At 45.7% G+C, this 25,808-nt stretch overlaps 1 protein-coding gene and 1 pseudogene across 2 annotated transcripts in view; both read right to left on the bottom strand.

Moving 5' to 3' along the window:
* Nucleotides 1–1,070: 1,070 nt before the first annotated feature.
* LOC149361808 (uncharacterized) overlaps nt 1,071–25,808 on the bottom strand; it is a 35,163-nt gene continuing 10,425 nt past the window's right edge. Inside the window, exons 4-7 of one of the 2 annotated variants that reach the window (XM_089569593.1) lie at nt 24,083–24,183; nt 10,613–10,688; nt 3,369–3,488; nt 1,071–1,309 (exon numbers count right to left, since the gene is read on the bottom strand). In XM_089569593.1, coding sequence (XP_089425719.1) covers nt 1,160–1,309; nt 3,369–3,488; nt 10,613–10,688; nt 24,083–24,183 — 447 coding nt within the window. In that variant the 3' untranslated portion in view covers nt 1,071–1,159. The remainder of the gene's footprint in view (nt 1,310–3,368; nt 3,489–10,612; nt 10,689–24,082; nt 24,184–25,808) is intronic. The other variant, XM_089569594.1, reaches the window with a different exon arrangement.
* LOC149361809 (uncharacterized) lies at nt 16,225–17,863 on the bottom strand (annotated as a pseudogene).

The raw sequence follows: 25,808 nt of genomic DNA, 5'->3' as shown, positions 1-25,808 counted from the left end.
TGCCCTAAAGTTTATCATCCTATCGCTTTCATGCCTATATCATATAATGCCCCATACCCGTGGCCTTTGAGGAAATGCGCAAAAATTCGAGGGTCAGTTAAGCTGCCCCTTAAGGGCATGGCCATGACGCGGCTGCGTTAACGGGTCCTTTCAGCGGCAGGGGATCTTTCTTCCATATCGCATCGCAGACACGAACACTGTCAGACACGAGACACAACACCTGCCTTTAACAAAGTCGTCGAGCGAAGAAAGCTGCAATGGCCTAGGTTTAGCGTGTCTGACTCCCGGCCCAAGGGTCACAGGTTCGATCCCCATCTGATTAACCCATTCCATTTCCAGCGCAGTTAATTTATTTTAGATTCTTACATGTCATAATGACGTTGAGGCATGTTGCGACCTTATAATCACAATTTATCTAACATTTTAAGCACTTTTAAATTCCTCCAGATCCACCTGTGGTTGCAGGGCTCTCTCGGCCAACTGGGATTTTCTGTGCATGCCAACGCAAACAGCGACGTTGGGTTCTCCGCTGAACTGGGCCATTTACGCTGCTGCCCTAATAAATAAAGAAGAAAATAAAGAAAAAAGATAAATGAAGTCTGGTCAAAACTGAAAAAAATTCCTACTTTCTTCCTTATCGCTCCAGCCCTTATAAAAATGGTCTATGGACAGTCTGTAGACTTATTGACTTCCTATAGATATTGCGTTTTGCTTATTCATAGTGTATAGACTGTCTATAGACAAAGGTCTACGGCATAAAACTATAGATTGTCTCTAGACTGTCTATGAAATTTGTACTGCCCATGACTGTTCTAGACAGTCTATAGACATTATAGACAGAAGTCTATAGACACTCTATAGACTGCCTAAAACTTTTTTTTGTAAGGGAGGTCGATACCATGAGACGTAGAAAACAGCGGTTATCAAATGACAGCGAAGGAAAAACCGGTCTAACAAAAAAAAAACTCAAAGCAAGTTTTTTTTTTATTTCAACACAGATTATATATTCGCATTTCTCGCATTGGACTATCACGCCCATCCATTGTGCAGTCAGTGAAGAAGAAAAAAAAGTGTTTGTTTAGGCACACAAAATAAGTTGGAGCTGGGTGCCAGGTGCGTTCGGTGCTCCACATCAACTATGGCCCTGGCGTGTGCGCGCTCAGGGTGCCGAGGTGGCCGGCCAGTCGAGGAAGTCCGCGCGGGGCGCCTCGTAGTCGGCGAGCGGCAGCAGCAAATATGCCGACGTGTTGGCCGTCCAGGAACCCTTGAGGGCCACGCCCCGAAGCTTCGCCCAGCGTACGAAGCGAGCCTGCACACCAGCGGGGGGACGCATTTGACTCACGGTGCTGGCCGGTTTTGCTGTCGTTTTGGTTACATCAGTTAGCAGTCACAAAATTGCAGTGATAGCAGAGCTCCGTTTTTGTACGACGCTATGTGGAGGTGTCCAAAGCGAAGTAATCAATTGCTGCTGCCAGCATGAAAAATCTGGAGAACACTTAGTTTGTCAGCGCTTGCGGTATGGATAGACGGGCCAGCTGCGTGCAAGTACTTGACCTTTAACATCACAAGTGAACGTAAGTTGCGCGAAAAGAAGGACTTCAAAAAATGAGAAAAAAAGGATATTAGCAACCTTTTGGCACTGAGGAGATATATTTGCGTGGGCGCATATTAAATTAACGTATGCCTGCTGCACACTCACAGTTGCACAGTCTGTGGAGCCTGGAGGGGTGCGCATGTGCTACAGCGCGGGCGCATGACTCATGCTTTAATGCGGTGTATATCCACGCTAATAGGTCACCGCTATTGTAAAACTATCCATTCAAAGTTTTTCACCCCGAATGTTTGTTGAATTTCGTAGCTACACTATATGCAATTAGGTGCTACATGTACCAGTTCATACAAATCTCATAAACTTCCACAGTGTGCGGATTATTTGAACAAATGGTTGGCGCTGAATTATTATCAAGCTAAAAGCTGTTTTTTTTTGCCGCTCTTCAGTCTATATGAAATCCGCTGATAGTAGCAACGGAGAAATACAGTTCGAGCTAAGCCTGCGTGGATGCAGCTGAGCACACGCCTTGGCCAGGGTAATATAGTTTAATCGGACTGTGTCTCATTTTCATTCTTCTTTAGTTATTCGTCGTCTCAAATGACGTCAGGAGCCTACAATCGCTTTAGGTTATCCTGTAAATTATCCCAGCGGATAAGACATACCCAGGACTTCTTGGCAAGCGCGTCTTTTCAACGCGAAGTTGATTACGGAGGCAATCTTTTCAGCGCATATGATAAGATTTAACCCAGCGGTCAATGTATCGCAGATCCTTTCTTAAGACGTTGGCAGTTTTCAGCTATTTATTGTCAAAAATTCACCACATCGCTTTTCTATGTCAGTATTAACTACTCGGCGCGAGCGCAGGACAAACTTTAAACGCAAGAGTGCGACGCATCCGAAGATTACACCGTTCCCATCATTATGTTCTTCAAAATACCTTACAAAATTCCACAGTGCCCTCGCAATTAAGACTGATGTCTAAGACAGCTGGACGTGAAGAGCAAAGAAATTCGAGAACGCTTTTTGACACATCGGTCTTGTTGCTTGGAGTTCTTTACTGCATCACGAACATAAAAAGAGCCCATACAGTGCAGGCGTAATTTTAGATTCATTGCTCGACAGCGGCCTAGTGTCAGAGCCGGTGCTACATCCAAAAGAGCTCCGTGCGTTTCAGCTGAAATGAGGAAAGACGACAGCACGCAAAGCAGCTCCTCATAACCAAGTAGTCAAGTGTCGGGGCGTTACTGTTCTAAATGTAGACGAGACGTGAGGGCTCAAGCTAGTGGTCTGAAATCAGGGGCCAAATTTTCAAAACTTTTCTTTTTTTTTTTTACGGCTTAGAGTCGTTAGGGATAGGCTTACGCCCAGGCGCTTATAAGCTCGATAGCCCAGCCGGTCGTACACAGGTAGCTCAGACGGGAGAACATTTTCGAGAACTCAACGATGTATTTTATCTGATACCGCAATAGACTTCACGCCAAGACACAGCCCAACATTACTCCGAGTTCTCCGTCTTGCATTTGAAAAGAAACAGCCCGTCTCAACAAATCTATCAATTCGCCCCAAGCTGAGTGTTAGACGCATTTGCTATTCTTCATCTCTGGGTTAAGTGGCAAATAAACCGTTGTCTACCCAAGCGTGTGGCGACTCAGCATCGCACACCGATGTCCAGTCCCATCGCATCCCATCGGCGCCGGGATGCGACTTCACATGGGTGAAACCAGGGTGGGCACCGATTGTACATTGTCGTTTGTGTAACACCAACGGGCGGCTTAAAAAACGCCTAAATTTTTCGGAAGCGTAATGAATTACTCACTTTCTCAAAGAGCGCGTTGGCGCGGCTCTCTGTCCAGTTTGAACTGCCAGGGAAGTGGACGGCCATTACGATATGCGCCAGGTTGCCCGTGGCAGAGTAGAAGGCAGCCAGGGCGGAGTGCTGTGCGCAACGCCGGGCAAAATGCTCTGTTATACTGTAGTTGCGGCTAAGAACTAACGCGGAAAGTCATGCTGAAACCAGGCCATTTTCCTTGTTCGCCGTGCTCTGCTTTGAACACGCGCGTATATAAAGGTATAGCGCTGCCCGCAGTACATAAACGCGGTCGGGTTTGTAGAAACCAATCGCTATACAAAGGCAGCGCTAACAAAAAGAGACGATGAAGAAGACCCCGGACAGGAATAGCCAAGTTTTGACCTTCATTGCAGAAAAGAATTAGCAACGTTTCAAGACGTTTCAAGAACTTCAAGTATGAAATGATAGTGAGTTATGATCAAACATGGTTGTCCCACCGTCATATTTTTTTGCAGAATAGGAAAAGATCTGTACCTTATCAGTCTTTTTTAAACTTTAACTGCCTTTCTGCAAGCACGAAAATTGACGATCTCGAGCTGTTCTTGGACGCACTAAATTTTGTGTTTGTTTGCTTATTCGGGTTTAACGTCCCAAAGCGACTCAGACTATGAGGAACGCCGTAGTGAAGGGCTCCGGAAATTTCGACCACCTGGGGTTCTTTAACGTGCACTGACACCGCACAGTACACGTGCCTGTAGAATTTCTCCTCCATAGAAATTCAGCCGCCGCGGCCGGGATCGTACCTATGTCTGCACTCAATTTTGCGTTCACGGTTGTCATCTTGACGGAAAAATGTTTACTCCTCTAGGGTATTCTCTTTTTTTTTTGTCAGTCGACGAACTAAACGGGGTGGCGATGCGTCACTACTTGCGCGCAGCTCTTTGATATGTTTTTGTTGGTTCATTGGTTTATGGGGTTTATCGTCCCAAACCGACTCAGCCTATGAGGGACGCCGTAGTGAAGGGCGCTTGAAATTTCAACCACCTGGGGTTCTTTAACGTGCACTGACACCGCACAGTACAAAGGCCTCTAGAATATCGCCTCCATAGAAATTCAGTCGCCGCGGCCGGGACAGAACCCTCGCCTTTCGGGCCAGCAGCCGAGTGCCGTGCCGTATGAATTATTTTGTGGAAAACGATTACACAACTGTAAATGATCACTATGAAGCCTCAGCTGTGCGCTGCGATGATCAACTGTTCGTTGGTGTGTACAGACCACCTCATGGTTGTTTTGACCATTACTGCACTTTTCTTAAGCAAGTTCTTTCTTTTCGCACAGAACACAGACTGAGGCGGATAATTGGCGGAGATTTCAATGTTTATTTAATTGTCCCTGTTACATAGCGTACGTTGTACGGCAAAGTAAGGCACAAGACCAACAAGGGTGACTGATAAATCCTCCATCCACTTTACTAGATTTTTTCGTAACTAATCATTCTTCATTAATATCCGCAGGTAGTATAGCTGCCGACATTAGTGATCACTTACCTGTTTATATGATTGTAAAAACAGCAATGCGTACTAACAGGAAGAAAGAAAAACGCACCTTTCAAGACATCTCCAAGCTAAACTTAGAGCATTTCAAAACATCCTTCAGTAAACATAATTGGGAAGATATACACAAAATCTGAGAAGCCGCGGCGGCTTACGAAACTTTTTTGTCTAACATAAAGGTTATTCATAACGAGAGCTTTCCTCTGAAGACCGCCAAGCAGGCAAGTCGAAACCGAAGCCTTGGACGACAAAAGATATCCTAGAAAAAATTGATCATAAAAACCGTCTTTTCAGACATTTCTTGAAACAAAAGACCAAAATGTCTTTCAAGATTTTAAATATAATATTAATAGGTTTGACAACATTCTCCGGAAGGCTAAATGCGCCTACTATTCTCATCTATTTCCACAAGGTACTAAGCGATCTGATCTAACTTTGAAGAAATTAGACATTGCTCTTTGTCGTAATTGTGGCTCTAAAGAAATTGAATCGATTTGTCACAGTGGCAAGATGGTCTTAGAGCATCATTTATCTAAACTCTTTAATGTCCACTTAATAAAATAATTTTCACATCAAAATGTTGTCTCAGCCGGAAATGATGCACCACTTGCGGAGATTTCACCAAAAGTGAGTACCATGTTTCTGTAACTTACGGTCGAGGATGAAGTATCTTCCATATTGATACGTGGCGGCTAGAAGCAGCAGTAGAAACAGCAGAGGTAATCTGCTGCGTAAGGAACCGACGGCTTGCAGTAGTCTCTCAGCACACAAGCGCGCACCTCAGCGTCGTCTTCGTTACAAAACCACTTCGTCGTCCTCCCAGCGTCCGTAGCATGACCCCCCTCGCGGCAAAAGCACCGTCCCGGTGCGCACTACACAGGCCAGCTAGACGGCGAGTTGTAAGGTTTGAGGCGGGACACATGGACGATGTCGGTGCGGGGTGCAGCGGCCGGGGATGGCGGATGTAGCGGGGTGATCTCGTAAGTCACCGCGGTCACCGGACGTACGACCCGATAAGGGCCTGTATATCGGGGGAGCAGGTTTTCACAAAGGCCCACACGGCGGGAAGGGACCCAGAGTAACACAAGGGAGCCAGGAGAGTAGGTGACTTTACGACGGCGACAGTCATGACGTCGTTTCTGATTGACTTGGGAGGCCGACAGCCGCTGGCAGGGCGACAAGACGGGCAGCTTCGGCGCGAGCGATGGCGTCCCGAGCGTATGGACTCGTGGAGGCGGTGGAGGGCAGTACACTGTCGAAGGGCAGCAAAGGATCGCGGCCAAAGAGAAGATAAAAAGGGGAGAAACCGGCTGTATCGTGACGCGTAGAATTGTAGGCGAATGTAACAAATGGGAGGCTAATATCCCAGTCGCGGTGATGGTCGGAGACGTACATGGAAATCATGTTGGTGAGGGTACGGTTCAGACGTTCAGTGAGGCCGTTCGTCTGCGGATGGTAGGCCGTGGCGAATTGATGACGGACGGAGCAGAAGCGGAGCAGTTCGGCGACCACTTTGGAAAGAAAGCAGCGGCCGCGATCGGTGAGCAGGTGACGGGCAGCACCGTGGTGGAGTATGACGTCGTGCAGGAGAAAGTCAGCGACATCAGTTGCGCAGCTGGTTGGGATCGCTCGCGTAATAGCGTAGCGCGTGGAGTAGTCCGTCGCGACCGCGATCCATTTGTTTCCCATAGCAGACACCGGAAAAGGGCCGAGCAGGTCGAGGCCGACACGGGAAAACGGGTCTACGGGGATGGGAATCGGCTGAAGGTGTCCGGGAGGGAGAACCGAGGGCGTCTTCCGTCGTTGGCACAGCTCGCAAGCGGCCACATAACGGCGGGCAGAACGGTATAGACCGGGCCAAAAGAAGCGGCGGCGCACGCTGTCGTAGGTGCGGGAGACTCCAAGATGACCGGCCGTGGGAACGTCATGAAGCTGCTCAAGGACGCTGCTGCGCAGGTGTTGCGGGACCACGAGCAAGAGGTCAGCGCCGTCAGGCCGCATATTGCGCCGGTAGAGGACGTTCTCATGGAGCACAAACGGGGCGAGGGACGCATCACAGCGATTAGCAGTGAGGCGGTCGATGAGGGAACGTAGCGAAGAATCCAAGCGCTATTCTTGCGCAATGTTGCGGAAGGCCGAGATGGATAAGACGCAGGCGTCTGCCTCGCATTCGTTGGAGGAAGGCGCATCGACAGGGTAACGGGACAAGCAATCCGCGTCCTGGTGCAAGCGACCGGACTTGTGGACGACACAAAATGTGTACTCTTGAAGGCGAAGAGCCCAGCGCCCCAGCCGGCCTGTAGGGTCTTTGAGCGAAGAAAGCGAGCATAAAGCGTGGTGATCCGTGATAACAGAGAAAGGGTGCCCAAACAAGTAAGGGCGGAATTTTGCAATAGCCCAAACCAGGGCGAGGCATTCCCGCTCGGTGACAGAATAGTTGCTCTCTGACACAGAAAGGAGACGGCTGGCGTACGCAATAACGCGAACCTTGTTGCGTTGCCGCTGAGCAAGTAGGGCACCAATGCCATGGCCGCTCGCATCGGTCCGAAGTTCCGTAGGGGCTGAAGGGTCGAAGTGCGCCAACACAGGTGGAGCAGTGAGGGCACTGATAAGGGCTCTGAAGGCGTCAGCTTGGGGGGGTCCCCAAGAGAACGGGATGTCCTTCTTTAGGAGCGTGGTAAGAGGTCGGGCTATTTCCGCAAAGTTCTGGATAAATCGGCGAAAATAGGAACATAGGCCGAGAAAGCTGCGCACATCACCGGAGGAGCGCGGAGTAGGAAATGAACGCACGGCGCGGACTTTGTCGGGGTCGGGTTGGATCCCAGCAGAATCGACCAAGTGGCCAAGGACCTTGAGCTGTCGGCGGCCGAAGGTACATTTCTTCGAGTTCAGCTGAAGACCAGCGCGGCGGAAGGCGGCAAGGATGGCTGAAAGGCGATGAAGGTGGCTTTGGAATGTGGACGAAAAAAACCCCGCACCTCCACCAAATGATACGTGGCGGCTAGAAGCAGCAGTAGAAACAGCAGAGGTAATCTGCTACGTAAGGAACCGACGGCTTGCAGTAGTCTCTCAGCACACAAGCGCGCACCTCAGCGTCGTCTTCGTTACAAAACCACTTCGTCGTCCTCCCAGCGTCCGTAGCAATATTGTAACGCGGCGGCCAGCCGAAGAAAGGCGTGGTGAACGATGGCTATGAGATGATTTAATGGCAGCTGGCGTAGCGCAGGCGCTCCATCCCGCGCCACTGCCAGCTTCGTCTTCGTCACACTTGAATTTAAAGAACAGCACTGTTTGCGATGCTGATGATCTACAGATAAAGCCTATGAAACACGCTGTAGATATTGTAAAAGCCCGACTAGTGTACATATTCAAGCTCATTCTTTCAACCGGCATCTTTCCGCAATGAATGCAGATTGCGAAAGTCGTTCTAATATTCAAAAGTTGGGAAAGAAATCTCTTGAAAAATTATAGGCCTATATTAATCTTGCCTATTTTTTCTAAGGCTATGGAAAAAGATTACCCAGCTACCTCATTAAGCAAGCCGTGCTGCATGACTTTCAACACGGTTTCCGTAAACAATGTTCTACAGAAACAGCACTACTAGTGCCGAAGGAGATAACAATTAATATTTATTTAAATGGCAGCATAACACTTGGGATACATATAGACCTATCAAAAGCCTTCGGTTCTCTGCAGCATGAAACAATCCTTGTGAGACTGAGATTGTACGGTATACGCGGAGTAGTTTATAAGTTAATGGCATCTTATCTTAGTCAACGTCAACAGTTTGTACCAATTGGTTGGTTTTCTTCAGATACTAAGGCGATAAAAACAAGTGGACCTCAAGGAAGTATTCGCGGTCCACCGCGTTTTTGCCTGCATATTAATTACTTATACCGCCTATTTCACAATCCGCAGGTTTCCTTAGTATGCTACGCTGATGACAGAAGTCTACTGATCACAGGCAAGAGAGCACAGGAAGTAGAAAAAATTTGTGGTGAGTCACCGCTTCATTTCACAGTACGGGCAGAACAAAACTCATTGTTAATAAATGCGGAAAAAACGGAAGCTGTTCTATATCGACCTAAAAAGAAGTATGTTTCTTCACTTAAAGCTGTGCTCGATAAGCAAATGCAATCAAATTTTATTTTCCATCGTACAAGGTACAAGGATGGAGCCGCTACGAAAAGCTGCTGCTGCCAGCAGCTTGACGAGGCGACTACCCCACTCACGACAGCAGAATTGGCCCACTATACATCGTGTCAATCACAGATAGCATGAAAGTTCTTGGAGTTCACTTTTCTAGTCACTTGACTTGTGGAAATATTTTTATAAATATTTCCACATTACAGAAAAAGGCATTCGCGAATAACACGCGTCATCTGGATATGTGGCACATACCAACTCCCAGCAAAAGGTTTGGCTTGGTTTGGTTTATGGCGTTCAACGTCCCAAAGCGACTGAGGCTATGAGAGACGCCGTAGTGGAGGACTCGAGAAATTTCGACCACCTGGGGTTGTTTAACGTGCACTGACATCGCACAATACACGGGCCTCTAGAATTTCTCCTCCAAAGAAATTCAACCGCCGCGGCCGGAATCGAACCCGCGTCTTTCGGGTCAGCAGCCCAGCACCATAACCACTGAGCCACCGCGGCAGTGGCTCAGTGGTTATGCTATTCGCTTCAATCAATACACGCTTTCAGTCGTCCTCAATAAATATGCCCGCCAGTCTATTGATGTCACTCAACCGCCCAGGAAATCACTGAAACAAATGTTTTTGTGATGCCTTTTAATTTATAAGCCCCTTCCTCTGTCTGCATGATGCCAGTTCTTGGCGGCATGTGTGATCTTTTGGTCCTTTTCTTTTCTTCTTACTCATGTGTAGCCATTGACGCTTTTGATTTCCTCTTGTGAGATACCCATTTGACATTCATGTTACTTCTGTGATTGACACGATGTATAGTGGGCCAATGCTGCTGTCGTGAGTGGGGTAGTCGCCTCGTCAAGCTGCTGGCAGCAGCAGCTTTTCGTAGCGGCTCCATCCTTGTACCTTGTACGATGGAAAATAAAAGTTGATTGCATTTGATTTGAACACACCTCATATTTTTCCTTCAATAAAATTCAATTTCATGGCAGCGTAGGCGCAGACTTTTCATCTCTCGCCTTTTGTTCATGTGGCGTTTGCTCCAACTGACACATAACCATTTCACTGGGAAAAGCTGAAATTCGCTGAGCCCAAAGCAAGCAGACTACCTTAAGCTAGCCTCTTCGAGCTCTAAATTATAACTGCTCCGTGTTTTGGCGCTTAAGTATAGCAGCGTTTTTAATGGAGTTTGTTTTCGAGGTTACCCGGGTGGGTACAGGAAATGTGTTGGCTGTGACGTTGCGTAATATTCCCTGACAGCTACTGCATGTCGTAGGTTGTGTCCTGACCATTTACATGAGCTTCATTGGCCACGATATTGCATTTCTGTTCTCTGCTTACTCTGCATACTTCCACCCACGTTTTTTTTACCGTTAACAACTCCTACTTCTGCTGGATAACCCCGCACTGACCCCAGAAGCGGGCGTAGTTATTCTGCATAAAAAATTGTTCGGCATGCTGGCAGTTTCACTGAGAGAGCTTCTTTTAACAGCATAACTAATTGGACCGAACTACACGTGCCACCGAAGACATGGGAGAAAAGATCGCGCCATTCAGAAGGCGGTCTCCTTACCCAGCTCTGGGCCCCCTTCAGGGGACATGGTTCCGAGTTGTCAACGCACGGGTTCAGAACCATCAGGTGCACATTGCTGCGTCGTAGCGAAAAAGGAAATAAAGTCATCTTAGCGGGATCAGAATTTCCGTAACGTTCGCGATCGCTGTTCGGTAATTCTTTATTCAATCGCACTTTCACATAAGCAGACAAGCTTATTAAAAGAACGGGACCATCGTCTGACATGATAAAGACACACAGCTTTCCTTCTCCAGGAGCATCGTGACCGTATCATTGTGTAGCGTTGCCAGTTGCAGACGCTTTGCTTCAGTGAGGTTAACATCTGTGTTAACGCAGATCTAACCAGAAGGGTATCTTCCGGTCACCCCGAGAACACATATCCTTATGTTAAGACGCACACGCGTTGTAACGACCGATAAGATAGAAGGAGGTTAGAAGGTAAGGTCCGCCCATCTTCCTTATGTGCGATATAGATATGGGGCCTGTCTAAATGCCACTCATTTAAAAGGTGTCTACTGTCTGTAAAATGCAAGCAAAATATCTCAACGAAGCGCCGTTTTATTGGTCCATATGCAGTGGTAAATGTAGCCTACATTCGGACATGCATACAACCTTTTTAATATACATTGGTCGGACAAGAGCTGCGCTGGTTGGATTCACACGGATAGCGTTAAAATGAAGACACACAAGATCAGACAACGCTTAACCGTTCTTGTGCGATTTCGTTAACTGTGTTTGGTGCAAATCCAAGCAGCACAGCGCTCGTACAATGCAGCTCCAACTATACCAATTCCACGCACTCCTTAAAGGTTCGTTGTAGCCTCCCACTAAATTTCTAATAGCAGTGGCATATATCGTGGCCCCAGATAAAAGAAACAGAGGTTTTAAAGAAGGTGATGCATTGTACACATTGAAACCACATAGCTGCCATTTGGAGTTGTTTTGGACTAGTTTTCAAAACATTTTTTTGCAGTATAACTAGTTAATTTCTAATGTGAACAAATTCGCTACATTTTAACCTTGATTTCTGGAGCAAAGTATATATGGGAAGGCCGTAGATAACATTGAAAGACAAACGACTAGAGCGTTTGCGACAAGTTACGCTTTACTCTTTACGTTACGAGTGGACTCTTTACGAGTGGACTCTTTACGTTGTTCGGAAGATCGCCTTCAGAATAGAAAAACTACTCCGTAAGCAGCGCAAGTAAATATGTTATGTTGAAAGCGGCGTCTCTGACGAGCCTTGGCTTTTGCGGCGGCCGCGAAAGGCACGCTAGCAGCTGCTGACGCGTCCTGGAAAGCAAGTGTACCTGACGGGTGATTATCGAACATCCAGCGCGCGCAACAGTGATAAATCTTCGCCACGCTTCCACGGGACGTCAGTGACAACTTATCATTTGAATGAAGATGCGCTGCGATGATAAAATAAAGCCAGCACATAAACGACTAGAAAAAAAAAAGTGTATAGCCTGAGGAAATATCGGCGCCCGCACGCAGAAAAGTGCAGTGCTCCTCTTCATCTGCTTGTTCAAGTTCACAGCTTATGGGCACCCTGCTATGGCCAGATGGCACTGCGATTGTTCCAATGCGCGCATGAAAACAGCTTCCGTCAGCCGCTTGGGGCGCAACAAACGGCGCACCAAATTCTAGACGACGAGAGGGGCGCGTTTGGCTGATAACATTGCTTGCGTAGAAGCTCTCGACGCAGCACAGTTAGCTGACGCACGCCATGTGTGGTGTCCACAGAGCGTGGAAGATCATGCACATAAGCGCAGGCATGTGGAGTGGAAGAACGCTATGGGTCCGACTAAAAACTGTTTGCTGTTCTCTTTAGGCTGTGTTAGTTAGTTAGTTATATTGATTTTTATGGCGCAAAAGCAACTGAGGCTATGATGCGCCAAACACAAGGTTAGAGTTTTTGTTAATGGTGAAGCTTTTTTAAAAATACTTAGAGTTTGTTTAAAACGTTGGCTTCCTTGAGAAACCTAAAAATACATGAAATGTCAACCAGTGCTCGATCACCTAAGAGTAGCATGGGGTGTAATGGGATGCTTTCCCTGTAAAATGTTGTGAAATATTTCTTTCTTAGTTCTTCTAGTTTTATGCATGAAATTAAAATGTGGTTCACTGTGAGTTCAGCACCACACATTTCACAGAGAGGTTTGTTTTGTTTGGCTAGCAGAAAGTTGTGCGTGAGGTGGGTGTGTCCAATGCGGAGCCGACATAAAATAACTTCGGTAAAACGTTCTTGATGCCTACATGATTGCCATTCCCCTAAAATTGGTTTCACAGAATTTAATTTGTTGTTTACGTGATCTTGCCATGCGGCCTGCCACTTATTTCTGAGTTTACTGTTGATAAACTTTAAGCAATCCCTGTGCGGTATGCTCACTTGTTTTATTTGGCCATTCCGGGCTTGTGCAGCGCATACATCTGCTTTTTCATTACCTACGATTCCAACATGGCTAGGAACCCAGCAAAATTTAATGTTATGTTTTAGTTTTGTGATTTTAACAATGTTATGTATGATGTTACCTATTATGGGTTCAGCAGCATTTCTGGAGTGCAGTGCTTTGAGCATACTCAAGGAATCGGTGTAAATGATGCTATTTTTGATATTCTCTCTTACTATTTTTTCCACAGCTACAAAGATGGCATAACACTCAGCAGTAAAAACCGATGCGCATTCTGGTAGTCGCATTATCTGTTTGTTTTTTCCTTGGATTACTGCACTTCCAACGTGACTTTCTGTTTTTGAGCCATCGGTATAAAATTCAATGTAAGTGTCATACTTTTCTTGTAGTGCAAAGAATTCCTGTAATATGTACTCAGTTGGCGTTTGATTTTTATCTAAATGTGTCATTGTGAGGTCACATACTGAAGGCAGGCTGTACCATGGTGGTAAATATTCATTCCTTTGTGCAATATTCGGTAGGGCATCTAGTACTGTTAGCTCTTCACATTTATCTTCAAAGCGCAGCAGTAATGGTCTGATAGAATGTGGTTTGTTGATGAATAATCTTTTAGATGGGCACTTGGTGACAACTGGATGGCAGAGATGTTTCGGAAGAGAACGGATTTTTAAGACATATGAGCATGTAAGGGCGATTCTTCGATACTCAAGAGCGGCTTCATTAGTTTCAACGTAAAGGCTAACTACTGGTGATGTTCTGTATGCTCCGGATGATAGGCGCAGACCAAGATTATGAATGGGGTCTAATCTTTTTAAGTAGGATGCTCTTGCCGAACCATATACTATGCACCCGTAGTCCAGCTTGGAGCGCACCAGAGAGCGATATATTTGTAAAAGGCTTGCTCTATCGGACCCCCACCGCTTCCGTGAGAGAACTTTTAAGATATTGAGGGCTTGAGAAGCTTTCTTTTTAAGGTTGTTAATATGTGGTAGAAATGTGAGTTTCTCGTCGAAAGTGACGCCTAAAAATTTGTGTTCTAGTTTAATTGGTAGCGCAGTGTGATTCAAGTATAGATTGGGATCGACCTGTAGGCCTCGTCGCAATGAAAAAAGAACAGCTACTGTTTTTTGAGGAGAAAATTTAAACCCATTTATGTCTGCCCAAGCACCTAGTTTATTTAGTGTGATTTGTATTTGTCTCTCACAGGTTGATATGCTGGAGGACGTGCATGCTATTTGTAGGTCATCTACATAGACTGAATACATTATGGACTTGGGTATTACTTTAGCTAAGGAATTCATTTTTACTATGAAGAGTGTCGTGCTTAGAATGCACCCCTGGGGTACGCCGTTCTCTTGGGTGAAAGTCATGGAGAGAGTTGCTCCTAGGCGGACTCGGAATGTGCGGTTAGCCAGGAAGTCGTTCAAGCAGTTCAACATCCTGCCGCGGATACCTAGCTCTGCTAGGTCACGGAGGATGCCGAACTTCCACGTAGTATCGTAGGCCTTCTCCAAGTCGAAGAAGACCCCAATACAGTGCTGCTTGTGGATGAACGCCTCCCGGATGGTGTTTTCTAGACGGACAAGGTGATCTGTGGTCGAGCATGCTTTTTTGAACCCACATTGGTGTGTATCTAATAGTTGCCGAGATTCAAGTATGAAGGTCAATCTAATGTTTATTACACTTTCGAAAGATTTAGCAATGCAGCTGGTGAGGGCTATTGGTCTGTAACTGCTAGGACTTGTTGGTGGTTTTCCGGGTTTGAGAAAAGGTATTATGACTGCTTTTTTCCACTCGTCAGGTATATTGCCAGTTATCCAGATTTTATTAAAAAATTTTAACAGTGCCTCTACAGCAGCCTCGGAGAGATGTGCAAGCATAGCGTAATGCACGTTGTCTGGTCCCGGTGCTGTCTTTTTGCCAGAAGATAGTACCTTATTTAATTCTTGTAGTGTGAGAGGCTGGTTATAATCCTCATGAACACCTGCTCCAGATGGAAATTTTTGTTTTTCAGCTATTGCTTTGTGTTTCTGAAATGTGTTTGTGTAGTTGGATGAGCTTGAGATCTCAGCAAAATGCTCGCCCAGTATGTTGGCCTGTTCTTCTAAAGATGTTTGTGTCCCGGGTGCTGTCAAGAGAGGAAGTGTGAAAGGGGTATGGTCACCAGTAAATTTACGAACTTTTTCCCACATTTTCTTTGATGTTATTGAACTATTTATTGAGGAGACATAATTCTGCCAGGAGGTTTTCTCTGCATTTCTTCGCATATACCGCGCTCTGGCTTTTGCCTTCTTAAAGGTGAGTAGGTTCTCTGCAGTGGGATATCGACGCAGAGCGCTCCAGGCTTTGTTTTGTTGTTTTTTTGCTAATGTGCATTCTTCTGTCCACCACACTTTGTGTTTCTTTTGTGCAAGTCCTGTTGTTTGTGGTATAGCGAGTGTTGCGGCCGATATTATGCATTCAGTAAACTTCTCATTAATTTCATCTGTGCTAAGGTCGTCACAAAATTCCTTTTCCAGAGTGGCACTTTTTGTAAAAAGTGACCAGTCGGCGAGCTGAATTTTCCAGCGCCGTGGCCTTGTGGGGATGATTGGAATGGACGATGAGAGCCTGATGACGGTAGGTAAGTGATCGCTGCCCATGGGGTCATTTAAAACATCCCATTTAAAATCGTTAAAAAGTAATGATGATGCGAAAGCTAAATCGAGAGAGCTCATTTTTGCTGAGCTTGGACAGCAATATGTGGCTTTTCCCGTATTTAAAAGACAGATATTATTTGAGAGGATAAAATCTTCGATTATTTGGCCCCTCGAGTCACAGCGTTCGCTTCCCCAGAACGGTGAGTGAGCATTAAAATCGCCAACTACCAGGAATGGCTCCGGTAGTTCATTTATCAAGCCTTCTAAATCTTGTATTGTTAATGTCATGTGCGGGGGAAGATATAGCGAACATATAGTTATGGTTTTGTAGCTCACGACGCTAACCGCAACCGCTTCCAGTTTTGTGTTAAGATTGATTTTTTTAGCAGGGACGCCGCTCTGGGTGACGATTGCGACGCCTCCTGAGAGTCTGTTAGCATGCTCGCGATCACGTCGGAATGTTTGATAATGTCTCAGGATATTCGTATGTTGTGGACCGAGGTTAGTTTCCTGAAGACATAAAGCTACAGGAAACATTGAGCCAAGAAAATGTGTGATATCATTGTAATTCCTGAGCAATCCTCTACAGTTCCATTGAAGTAGGAAAGTCATGTTTATATTTTTGAGTGAGGATTGAAGGGATTTACTTGTTTTCTGGGCCCGTTATTGGGGTCCTGTCTATTCTTCGCTCAAGAGAGCGGTTCCGCCGCTGCAAAGCGGGCGGATCGGGAGTTACCTCCATCACCTCACTAGAGGTGCTGGTGGACCGCGGGGAAGCCGCGGATGTGTTAGTGTCAGGCCTCCCCCGACGGGGGGAAGTCCTGCTGGGTGCCGACCCGTGAGCCGGCGCTCCCTGCTTTGGGGATGGCAGAGCAGCATTCGCTGTCTCTGCCTAGGGCGCAGATGGCTCTGCCATAGCCTCGGTGGAAGTGGCCTGGGCAGATGCCGGAGTGCTGTGTGGTGTGCCGCCCCTGCGCACCACATCAGCAAAGTTTGTTTTTGTGGAAAAGTTGAAGCTGTTCTTTGCGTAAAAGAGTCTTCGCGCTTCCTTAAATGTGATGTTCTGTTTGGTTTTCATTGTAACGATTTCTTTCTCATTTTTCCACGAGGGACACGACCTTGAATAGGCGGGATGATCGCCTTCACAGTTTGCGCAGCGAAGTGCTGCTCCTTGACAGTTGTCGGAAGCGTGTTCTTTTGAGGCACATTTAGCGCAAGTTTCGCGGCCACGGCAGCTTTGAGACCCATGACCGTACCTCTGACATTTGAAACACCGGCGTGGATTTGGGATATAATGCCTGACATTTATTTTGAGGTAGCCTGCTTCTATGGATTCTGGGAGTGTGCTCGAGTTGAAAGTCAGTACTAAGTGTTTTGTAGGTATCTCTTTGTTGTCTTTCCTTATTTTGATTCGATATACACTTACAACATTCTGTTCTCTGAGGCCATCAAGCATTTCTTCCTCGGTCAAGTCAATGAAATCTGATTCAGATATCACACCACGGACGGTGTTGAGAGATCGGTGTGCTGTGATTGATACAGGGATTTCCCCGATGGATACTAGGTTGGAAAGTTTTGTATATTGGGCAATGTCTCTGAGTTCAAGGAGCAGGTCACCACTTGGCATTTTAGACAGTTTGTACCCGGGACCCAAGGCCTCAGTTAGACTTTTTGCAACTAAGAATGGGGACATGGTTCTTGCGGTTTTTTCAGTTTCTTCGCTATGAAGAACGTGAAATTTTGGAAATGATTTTGGTTTTTGGAAAAACTCTGCGGTTGCTTCGTTCCGCCCTCTTTTGTGAGGGCGATCTGGTTTGGAAAAAGGGGGAGCCATGAAAAATATGTGTTGTTCGGCCATGGTGCCAGCCACCCACCATGGAGCCCAACGAGGGGACGCGACAGGAACTCGCAAGCGAGCCCTGCCCACGCCAGCTGTACACCTTAACTATAACCTAATATGACTCAACTCGGGATAGTTGGTCACACACGGTTAACCCTCGCCGCCAGGAAAAAGAGGAAAAAACAAAGAAAATAGGAGGAGACAGGAGAGTTGTAAGAAAGAGATAGGAAAGTGAAAGATAGAGGGGAGGACAGGAAAAGGCGACTGCCGATTTCCCCCGGTCGGGTCAGGCCGGAGGTGCCGTCTACAGGAAGCTGGGACCAAAGTGGTATGTTGCCTCCGCCGAGGGGCCTTAAGGGTCCAAACGCTCGGCATCGGCTCAACCACCAGGATCCCCTTTTCCCCGGACACGGCGATGCCACGCACGGCTAAGCGCGGATGCTCGGGTCCGTGGTGATGCATTGTTCACCATCATCCCCCTGCGGGGATGTCCCTGCGGATGCTCGGGTTAACCCCGTGGTGTCGCCACTCACCAACGTCTGCATGCTGCAGACGCCTCCCTGCGGGGATTTAGGCTGTGTGTTACGGCGCTGTGATTGACATGGCAAACACCGTTGCAGTTTGGTTATCGTCTTTAAAAACGACGAGCATCCGTTCTCGAAGAAACCTAACCAGTTGCTGTGGCAGCTTTCGTGTCCGGGGACGCTGCTTTCGATGTTTCGTTTTTGTAGATCACAGGCGTTCTTCCGAAGCCATAAAAGTGAGGTGCAGTTGCGCAGAAAAGTAAGCGGAGCACGCTATTGTCTTCTACCATTTCTCTCGTGCTGCCTCATTGAAGCTCGCATCTGCTGTATGTATGTACAGGCTTGTAGCCAACTACAAGCCTGTACATACAGCAGATGCGATGCCAGTACAGTGGTGAGCAGCCTTGTCTAGAGCGCTTGAGCAGTGCGCACTTGGTAACAAAAACCGAAATTAGAGAGCAGCCCCTCATTACAGGGCAAAGTTTTCGTGCCTGCTTTGTTTACGAGGCTATCTGGCGCTACTTCCGTGCAAGCGTTGCAGCTGGACCCTAGAGGCTGCCACAAAATCTGGATTTGTTTGCAAGGAAGTGCACCGCCCGAGCGCTGTAGACAAGGCTGCTCACCACTGTACGTTTTGTCATGGACGAAAAAATGCTTCTTTATTGCAGAAGCGTAGCTTGTTGGGCCATTCGGTGCATGGTAGCAGAAAACCAGCGGAAAGAGCGCGTTCACAAACAGAAGAAGTACGCAGGACAACGCTTCCAGCGTTGTCCTGTATACTTTTACTTCTGAACGCGTCCTTTCCCCTGGTTTTCCACTTACTATGCTTCTTTATATTCGATGAAGTGGGCATGATTGCAGTTAGAACGAAATAGTGCGCTCAGTTTACTTGTGTCCGCACCTGTACTTAAATTGCACCATTTTGCAAACACTTTAGCCTTTTTGTTTTTGCAGGTCTCCTACAACTTTAAATTCACACTTCGTTCCCGAAGGCAAGTGTATAAGTGGTAGGTATTCTTCAATAACTCATTAACTTGGAAGACTGAAAAAAGTGCCTAGACTCTGTGCCATGTGGCTACCAATATCATTCAGTTGGTTCCACTTGCGAGGATGCTGCCCTTTCCAAAACAATGGTTATCTTTAGAGGAGACAACCCGGTTAACCGCCAACCAAAGGATGTCGCTGCTTCCGGCACCACAGCATCTCTGTTAGTCAGCGCTGCCAGAAAGTGATTTGGTGAAACGAGTGGTGCAAGTCACCAACGGAGGTATTCTGCGCGTGCCAATTTTTAGACATGTGTCTTATGGTCCGCGATGATTGGCACGAGCACCAGAAGCCGCACGCTCGACCCAATCTGCAAGGGCCGAAGTAGATAGGTCTTAAAAGGTGACACCCGTAGAATGCCATCCTTGGTGCGAAGTGGAGGTTGTGTGGGGGGGATGGTCGAATATGTGCCGCCAGGACTGCTGCCAAAACGAACTACCTGGTTTTCTCTATTTCCGGCCCAGAAAAAGGAAAGTTCCGGGGCGGCTGGGGGCAAAATTGCACTTTGAGGTCGTTGTACGCCCAGAGGGAAGTTTTATTTATTTATTTATTTATTTACAGGTACCTTACAGGCCTCCAGGGAGGCATTGAGTAAGGGGGGAGCAATATATATGTGCAACAGTAGCTAGAAGAAACCGAAAATGCGTAGAAACAAACACTGTTACATTCTAAAAGCTGATTACAAATTATCACGAGAGTACAAAATACATGCAGAAAAACATTGAATAAAAAATAGAATATAAATACGACATAATAGTAACGGAAAAAAAAGAACATGAGCAAATAGACAGGAAGGCAAATGGGCTGATAAACAGGGTGTGACAAAAAAAACAAAAAAAGAAACAGGCATGACTCGGGCAAAGAAAACGTGCTATGTGTTATCTATATAATGTTTGACCAGATGATTATGAAACGTGCCGTGGTTGCGCTGCGATGCAATGCAGTTTGCAAGATCATTCCATAGACATATAGCACGTGGGAGCGGAGAAAAGTTAAAGGCGTGAGTACTGCCATAAATGCGCGTGTAGTTGAGGTTATTGTGCGATCTGGTTGATGAATAAGAGGGTCGTTGCAGGTGCGATAAAGGTGACTGAGTGGCATGGATTAATTTGTGAAACAGAGATAAAAGGGCTATGTCTCGACGAGTTCTTAATGGAAGGAGAGAAAGTTCCAGCTTTATTTGGGTAACGCTTGATTGAAAACTATAATTTCGTGAAATAAATCGACTAGCCTTATTTTGGATTGCTTCTAGCATGTCAATTAAGTACTTTTGGTGAGGAGACCATATGGAAGACGCATACTGGAGCTGAGATCTAACAACAGTTAAATAGGCTTGTTTACGCACATTAGCAGTAGTGCTTTGTAAGTTGCGGCGCAGGAAACCTAATGATCGTGAAGCATTGGCAGCAATGGTGGTTATGTGAGCAGTCCAAGAAAGGTTCGGTGAGAAGTGAACGCCTAAGTATTTGTATTGAGTAGCCCGACCTAATATGTTGTTATTAATGTGGTAAGGGAAGTAAGAGTTTGCCGATTTTCGAGAAAAAGAGATTATTTTACACTTGGAAACATTTAGGGTCATTAGCCATGTTCTACACCAATCATGAATTAAATCCAGGTCACTTTGAAGTGAAATGTGGTCGTCAATACTCTTTCTGGATCGGTATACAATACAATCGTCAGCAAATATTCGTATGCGGGATGAAATGTTGAACGGCAGGTCATTTATGTAAATTAAGAAAAGTAAGGGACCAAGGACGCGCCCTTGTGGCACACCTGACCTAACATCAGAAAGAAGAGATAAGTGATTATTAATGACTGTGAACTGTTGCCGATTCGAAAGAAAATTACGGAGCCATGACAAAGTTAGAGCATCTAGTTTGAGCGCCGAAAGCTTAGATATTAAGCGACAGTGAGCGACACGATCAAATGCTTTTGCGAAATCGAGGAATGCACAATCAGATTGTAAGTTGTTGTTCATGTTCGAATGAAGGTCAGTAGTGAATTCGAATAACTGTGATTCACATGAAAAGCCTTTCCTAAAGCCATGCTGATTGGGGAAAAAGAAATGAACAGATTCCAAGTGACCGTAAATATGAGACGCAATAATGTGCTCGAGCATCTTGCAGCAGATACATGTTAGAGAAATTGGGCGATAGTTTTCACGCGCATGTTTATTGCCACTTTTGTAAACTGGTACCACTTTTGCTATTTTCCAGTCATTCGGAAGCATGCCTGTTAATAATGACTGGCGAAAGATATGAAGTAAGATGTTACTAGACGCGGATAGGGTGTTCTTTAATATTTTGGAATTAATTTCATCGACGCCACATGAAGAAGACACTTTCAGGTTAGTGATCAATCGGGTTATGCCTTCGACAGTAATATCAATCGGAGCCATGTATGGGTAGTCAAAATCGGGCACGCAAGGAATGTAGGAACTGTCTTCTCTAGTGAATACAGATGTGAAAAATGAGTTAAATGCAGTTGCGCTGTCAGCATCAGAGTAGGGAATGTCGTTGTTGTCATGTATTGAAATATCGTTACTAATGTTACGCCGACCTATTACCTTCCAGAACTTGCTGGGATTGTTCTTGAGCAGTGCTGGAAGGTCTTGTGAATAATATTTATCTTTAGCGTCGCAAATAGCAGAGCAGTAAGTGTTTAGATAGTTTTTGTATTTATTCCAAGCACTTGGAGAACTCACGCGCTTTGCATTTTTGTACAGCCGTTTTTTCTTATTTCTCATTCTGTGATGGAGTTTCGTGAACCAAGGGTTGGATTTATCATTAGTTATAGTGATGAGCGGGACGTATTTGGCTACTAATTCTGACAGCTTTTCTCGGAAGAGAATCCAATTATCATTGATTGACCTATCTTGAAAGAAAGGCAGTAGTATTTTGTCGGCAAACTCTTCGAGTTCAGTGTTAATAAGGGCATAATCAGCTCTGTTGTAATCGCGAATTTGCTTTCTTGTGACTCCAGTGAAGGGAAGCGGAATGTTAATAGTCACTTGAAGCAAATCATGGTCACTAAATCCATCTAAGTATGAAATGTTACCGACTGTTTCAGGGGCTGTTGTAAAGATGAGATCTAGTATATTGGAGCCACGGGTGGGCTTGGTAACTACTTGAAATAGGTTAAAATCTAAAGTCATGTTTATGAATCTTAATGAGGCATTACAAGGGGATCAGAGCTCTGTCCAGTCAATCTGCGGAAAGTTAAAATCCCCAAATAGATAAGTGATATCGTCTGGAAAGAGCTGAAACGCTTTAGCCATGCTGTCATGAAGTTTATTTAAAAAAAGAATTGTCAGAATCTGGGGCTCGGTAGCAGTTACCTATTAGAAGTTTTCTAGAAGAAATCATGTTTGCTGCCCAGATTATTTAGAGATCCGAATCGGTATCAATAACAAAGGAAACAACTGATTTCTTTATACCTAATAGAACTCCGCCCCCTCGCCTATGCGGGCGATCACGCCTATATATGTTGAATGGACTGGAGGCTGAAATAACTTCATGATCACCTATATCGGGGTGCAGCCACGTTTCAGTGATACGATAACGTCAGGATCACTGTCCTCCAGAAAAGATGTGACAAGAGCGCGCTTTGATAGGATACTTCTGATGTTAGCAAATGAAATTGATAAAGGTGAAGAGACGACGGCTGGTTTAGGTTTTTGATAGTTGCGAGCACAAGAGATGGGTAGTGGCTACCGATCAGACAGGATGACTGAGTCAGTAGCGACGTCGTAAACTTATGTTTGTGAATCCATACGTAGCTTGTCAACCGATAGCTTGAATTTCATTTTGTGCGTTTTTGCGAACTGAATCAGCTTTGCCCTGGCTTTTCGTGTTGTAAGTGAAAAATCTTCACGAATGGCAAAATTTGTTCCTTTCAGTTTATACCCAAAAGATAGGATGCGTTCCTTGTCCTTAAAATACGTGAGCTTAGCTATAATAGGCCGCTGCTTTTCAGAATCATATTTGCCCAGTCTGTGAACTCGTTCAAATTGTTGGCCAGTTGTAGCGATACCCAGTTTATCCCAGCAGAGATGAATTACTTTATTTTCAGACATTGCCCAGTCTTCCTGTTCGTCATCATCCACCCCAAAGAAGAGTAGATTGGAGCGCCGCATCCTATTTTCAGCGTCGTCACATCTTGACGTAATGGCTGTCAGACGTTTCGAGACACCAATCACAGCTTCAGCATCAGCATTTGCCCTGTCTTCTGCTTAATATACTAATAATAGTTGTCTTAATATACTAGATCAGTTTTCACCGAAGTGGGTTAATGGAAGAGCGGTGACGCCGCGGTCGCCAGCCCTCGCCGCCCGCGAGGATAGCGTGCATGACATGAAACCTGCGCCAAAAAGCTACCCTCCTCCGGATGGAATATGTTTGCTGCTAGCAAGAGAACCGGTAAGAGCAGCCTTGTTGCTTTTGGCAAATAAGGTACGAAGAGGCCTTTTTTTTTGAATTCGGAGTCAGAAAGAGCATGGGTGGTAATAATGTAAAAAAGGCCCTTGCCTGAAGTGCCCCAGCAAAACAAAACAAGAAAATTGAATTGTTTTCAGAAAAATCAATTTCTTCCGACATTTTAAACAGGAACAAAAAGCTCAATACTGACATCCCAAACTGCAAAAGTTATACGAACTGAAAATGACCGCTCGTGTTTTTACGTAGACAGTGGTGCGTAATGAAAGCAAGGGCTCGCTTCATCCATGCAAGAAGGGCCGAATTACCAAAGCTGCAGTCACGTAAGAATGGTTCGTGAGCATCTGGTCCTTTCATCACCGTAGGCTTAGCTTAGTGAAACAGCGAGCGTCCGTGGACGCTTCCAAAAATACAGAACGCTGAAGGGAGTGTGGCTACGCTTTGTTCTGCAATGTGCTTGGCCGGCTGCTTTGTGTGTTTTAAATATGTAGAATCACGCTGGAGGCGAGTTACTCCTGTCCAGAGATACGCGCTTAGGTAACGAGGAAAAAGGAAACGATGCAGTTTGAAGCTCACCTCCGGAGCCTGGCGAGCTGCATGTCTTCTATGAGGCCCGGCACCGGGTACACGTTGGTGCTGAGCAGTAGGCGACCGGTGTCCAGCGTTCTTTTCATCGCCTGCACGTCACAAGAGGAGGGGGGTTCCGACTCTTTGCTGTACATTTTGATTGCAGAATCAATCAATCAATCAATCAATCAATCAATCAATCAATCAATCAATCAATCAATCAATCAATCAATCAATCAATCAATCAATCAATCAATCAATCAATCAATCAATCAATCAATCAATCAATCAATCAATCATTCAATCAATCAATCAATCAATCAATCAATCAATCAATCAATCAATCAATCAATCAATCAATCAATCAATTAATCAATCAATCAATCAATCAATCAATCAATCAATCAGCCAGTCAATCAATCAGTGAGAGTGAGTCAGCCACTCAATCAGGCACAAGCATGCTATTTCGTATTGCAGCACAATAGTGAAAATGAACAAACAAAAATGAAATAATATATAATTATATATATTGTATTATATTGCTGTAATGTTGCGGCATGCAAGGCTCGCCGCGTTGACTGAGTGGTTATGGTACTCGGCTGCTCACTCGAACGGCTCAGTTCGATCCCGGCCGCGGCGGACTCATTTCGATGGAGGCTAAATGTTAAGAGCCCCGTGTACTGCGCAATGTCAGCGCACGTTAAAGAACCCCAGGTTGTAGATATTATTCGGAGATTTCCACTACAGAGTCCCTCATAGTCGCCCATGACGAATGAATTGAACTTAAAGCAATGAAACAGTCGCCTGAGAGGGCGACTGTTCACAATCGCGCACTTTCCAATGCATGCTAGGTCGCCCCCATGCCAAAAAAGTTTTTTCTTCAGCACGAGCTTGGGCGTTTGATTCCTCAGTGCTGTGGGGAAATTCGCTAGGGTATAGGCATAGAAATGCACGAAGCTATCTGTAGAGGCCGATATATCAGGTAACAGTCGTTGTCCATAGGCATGCACCAATAGATTCAGGTCATCAGTATTAGAATATCTGCAATCTCTAGCGGGCAGTCAGGTGTAGTATTTCATCATAATGATTCCAGTTATCATCGGCCACATGACATGATAATTCCTATATGTCTCAGCGGTACACTACCCCAACTTCCTGTTTTGCCTCCCAACTCGTGTGACATCATTCTGAAAACGGCGATTGTGGCTCTAAAGCATCTCTATGCGCCGCTGATACGTAACGCACACCCAGGGAAGACGGTAAGTAATTTACGTGCTGTTAATTCCGTTCTGTCAGCGGTAGGGCGCCCTAACATCCAGTGTCCCCTCCTGGTTCATCTGACAGGTTTTAAACGGGTGTTTCGATTCCAAAGCACCAAAGACAGCAACTTAGAAGGTTGGTTGGTTTATGGGGTTTAACGTCCCAAAGCGACTAAGGCTATGAGAGACGCCGTAGTGGAGGGCTCCGGAAATTTCGACCACCTGGTATCACACACCCAAGGAAGATGGTAAATCATTTACGTGATGTGTATTCTTGGTACACAAAGGTCGAGAAAAAAAATGTCACGCCATGACCTGCACAAGGTTGGAATGCGCTAGGAAGCAGCTTACCACACCAACGACTGTTTGGTTATTTTTGAAGCCTGTGCAAACACCTTTTGTTGGCCATTGCGAACACCTTCTATTATTTTTCGTTCTATTGTACTTTTTACTCAATTTTTTTTTTTATTTTGCTG

Source organism: Amblyomma mixtum, chromosome 2, assembly GCF_055824585.1.
Source record: "Amblyomma mixtum isolate Tamu chromosome 2, ASM5582458v1, whole genome shotgun sequence".
In the NCBI taxonomy this organism is placed as follows: Eukaryota; Metazoa; Arthropoda; class Arachnida; order Ixodida; family Ixodidae; genus Amblyomma; species Amblyomma mixtum.
The sequence above is the reverse complement of the archived record's forward strand: the minus strand, read 5'-3'. Positions and strand labels throughout refer to the sequence as shown.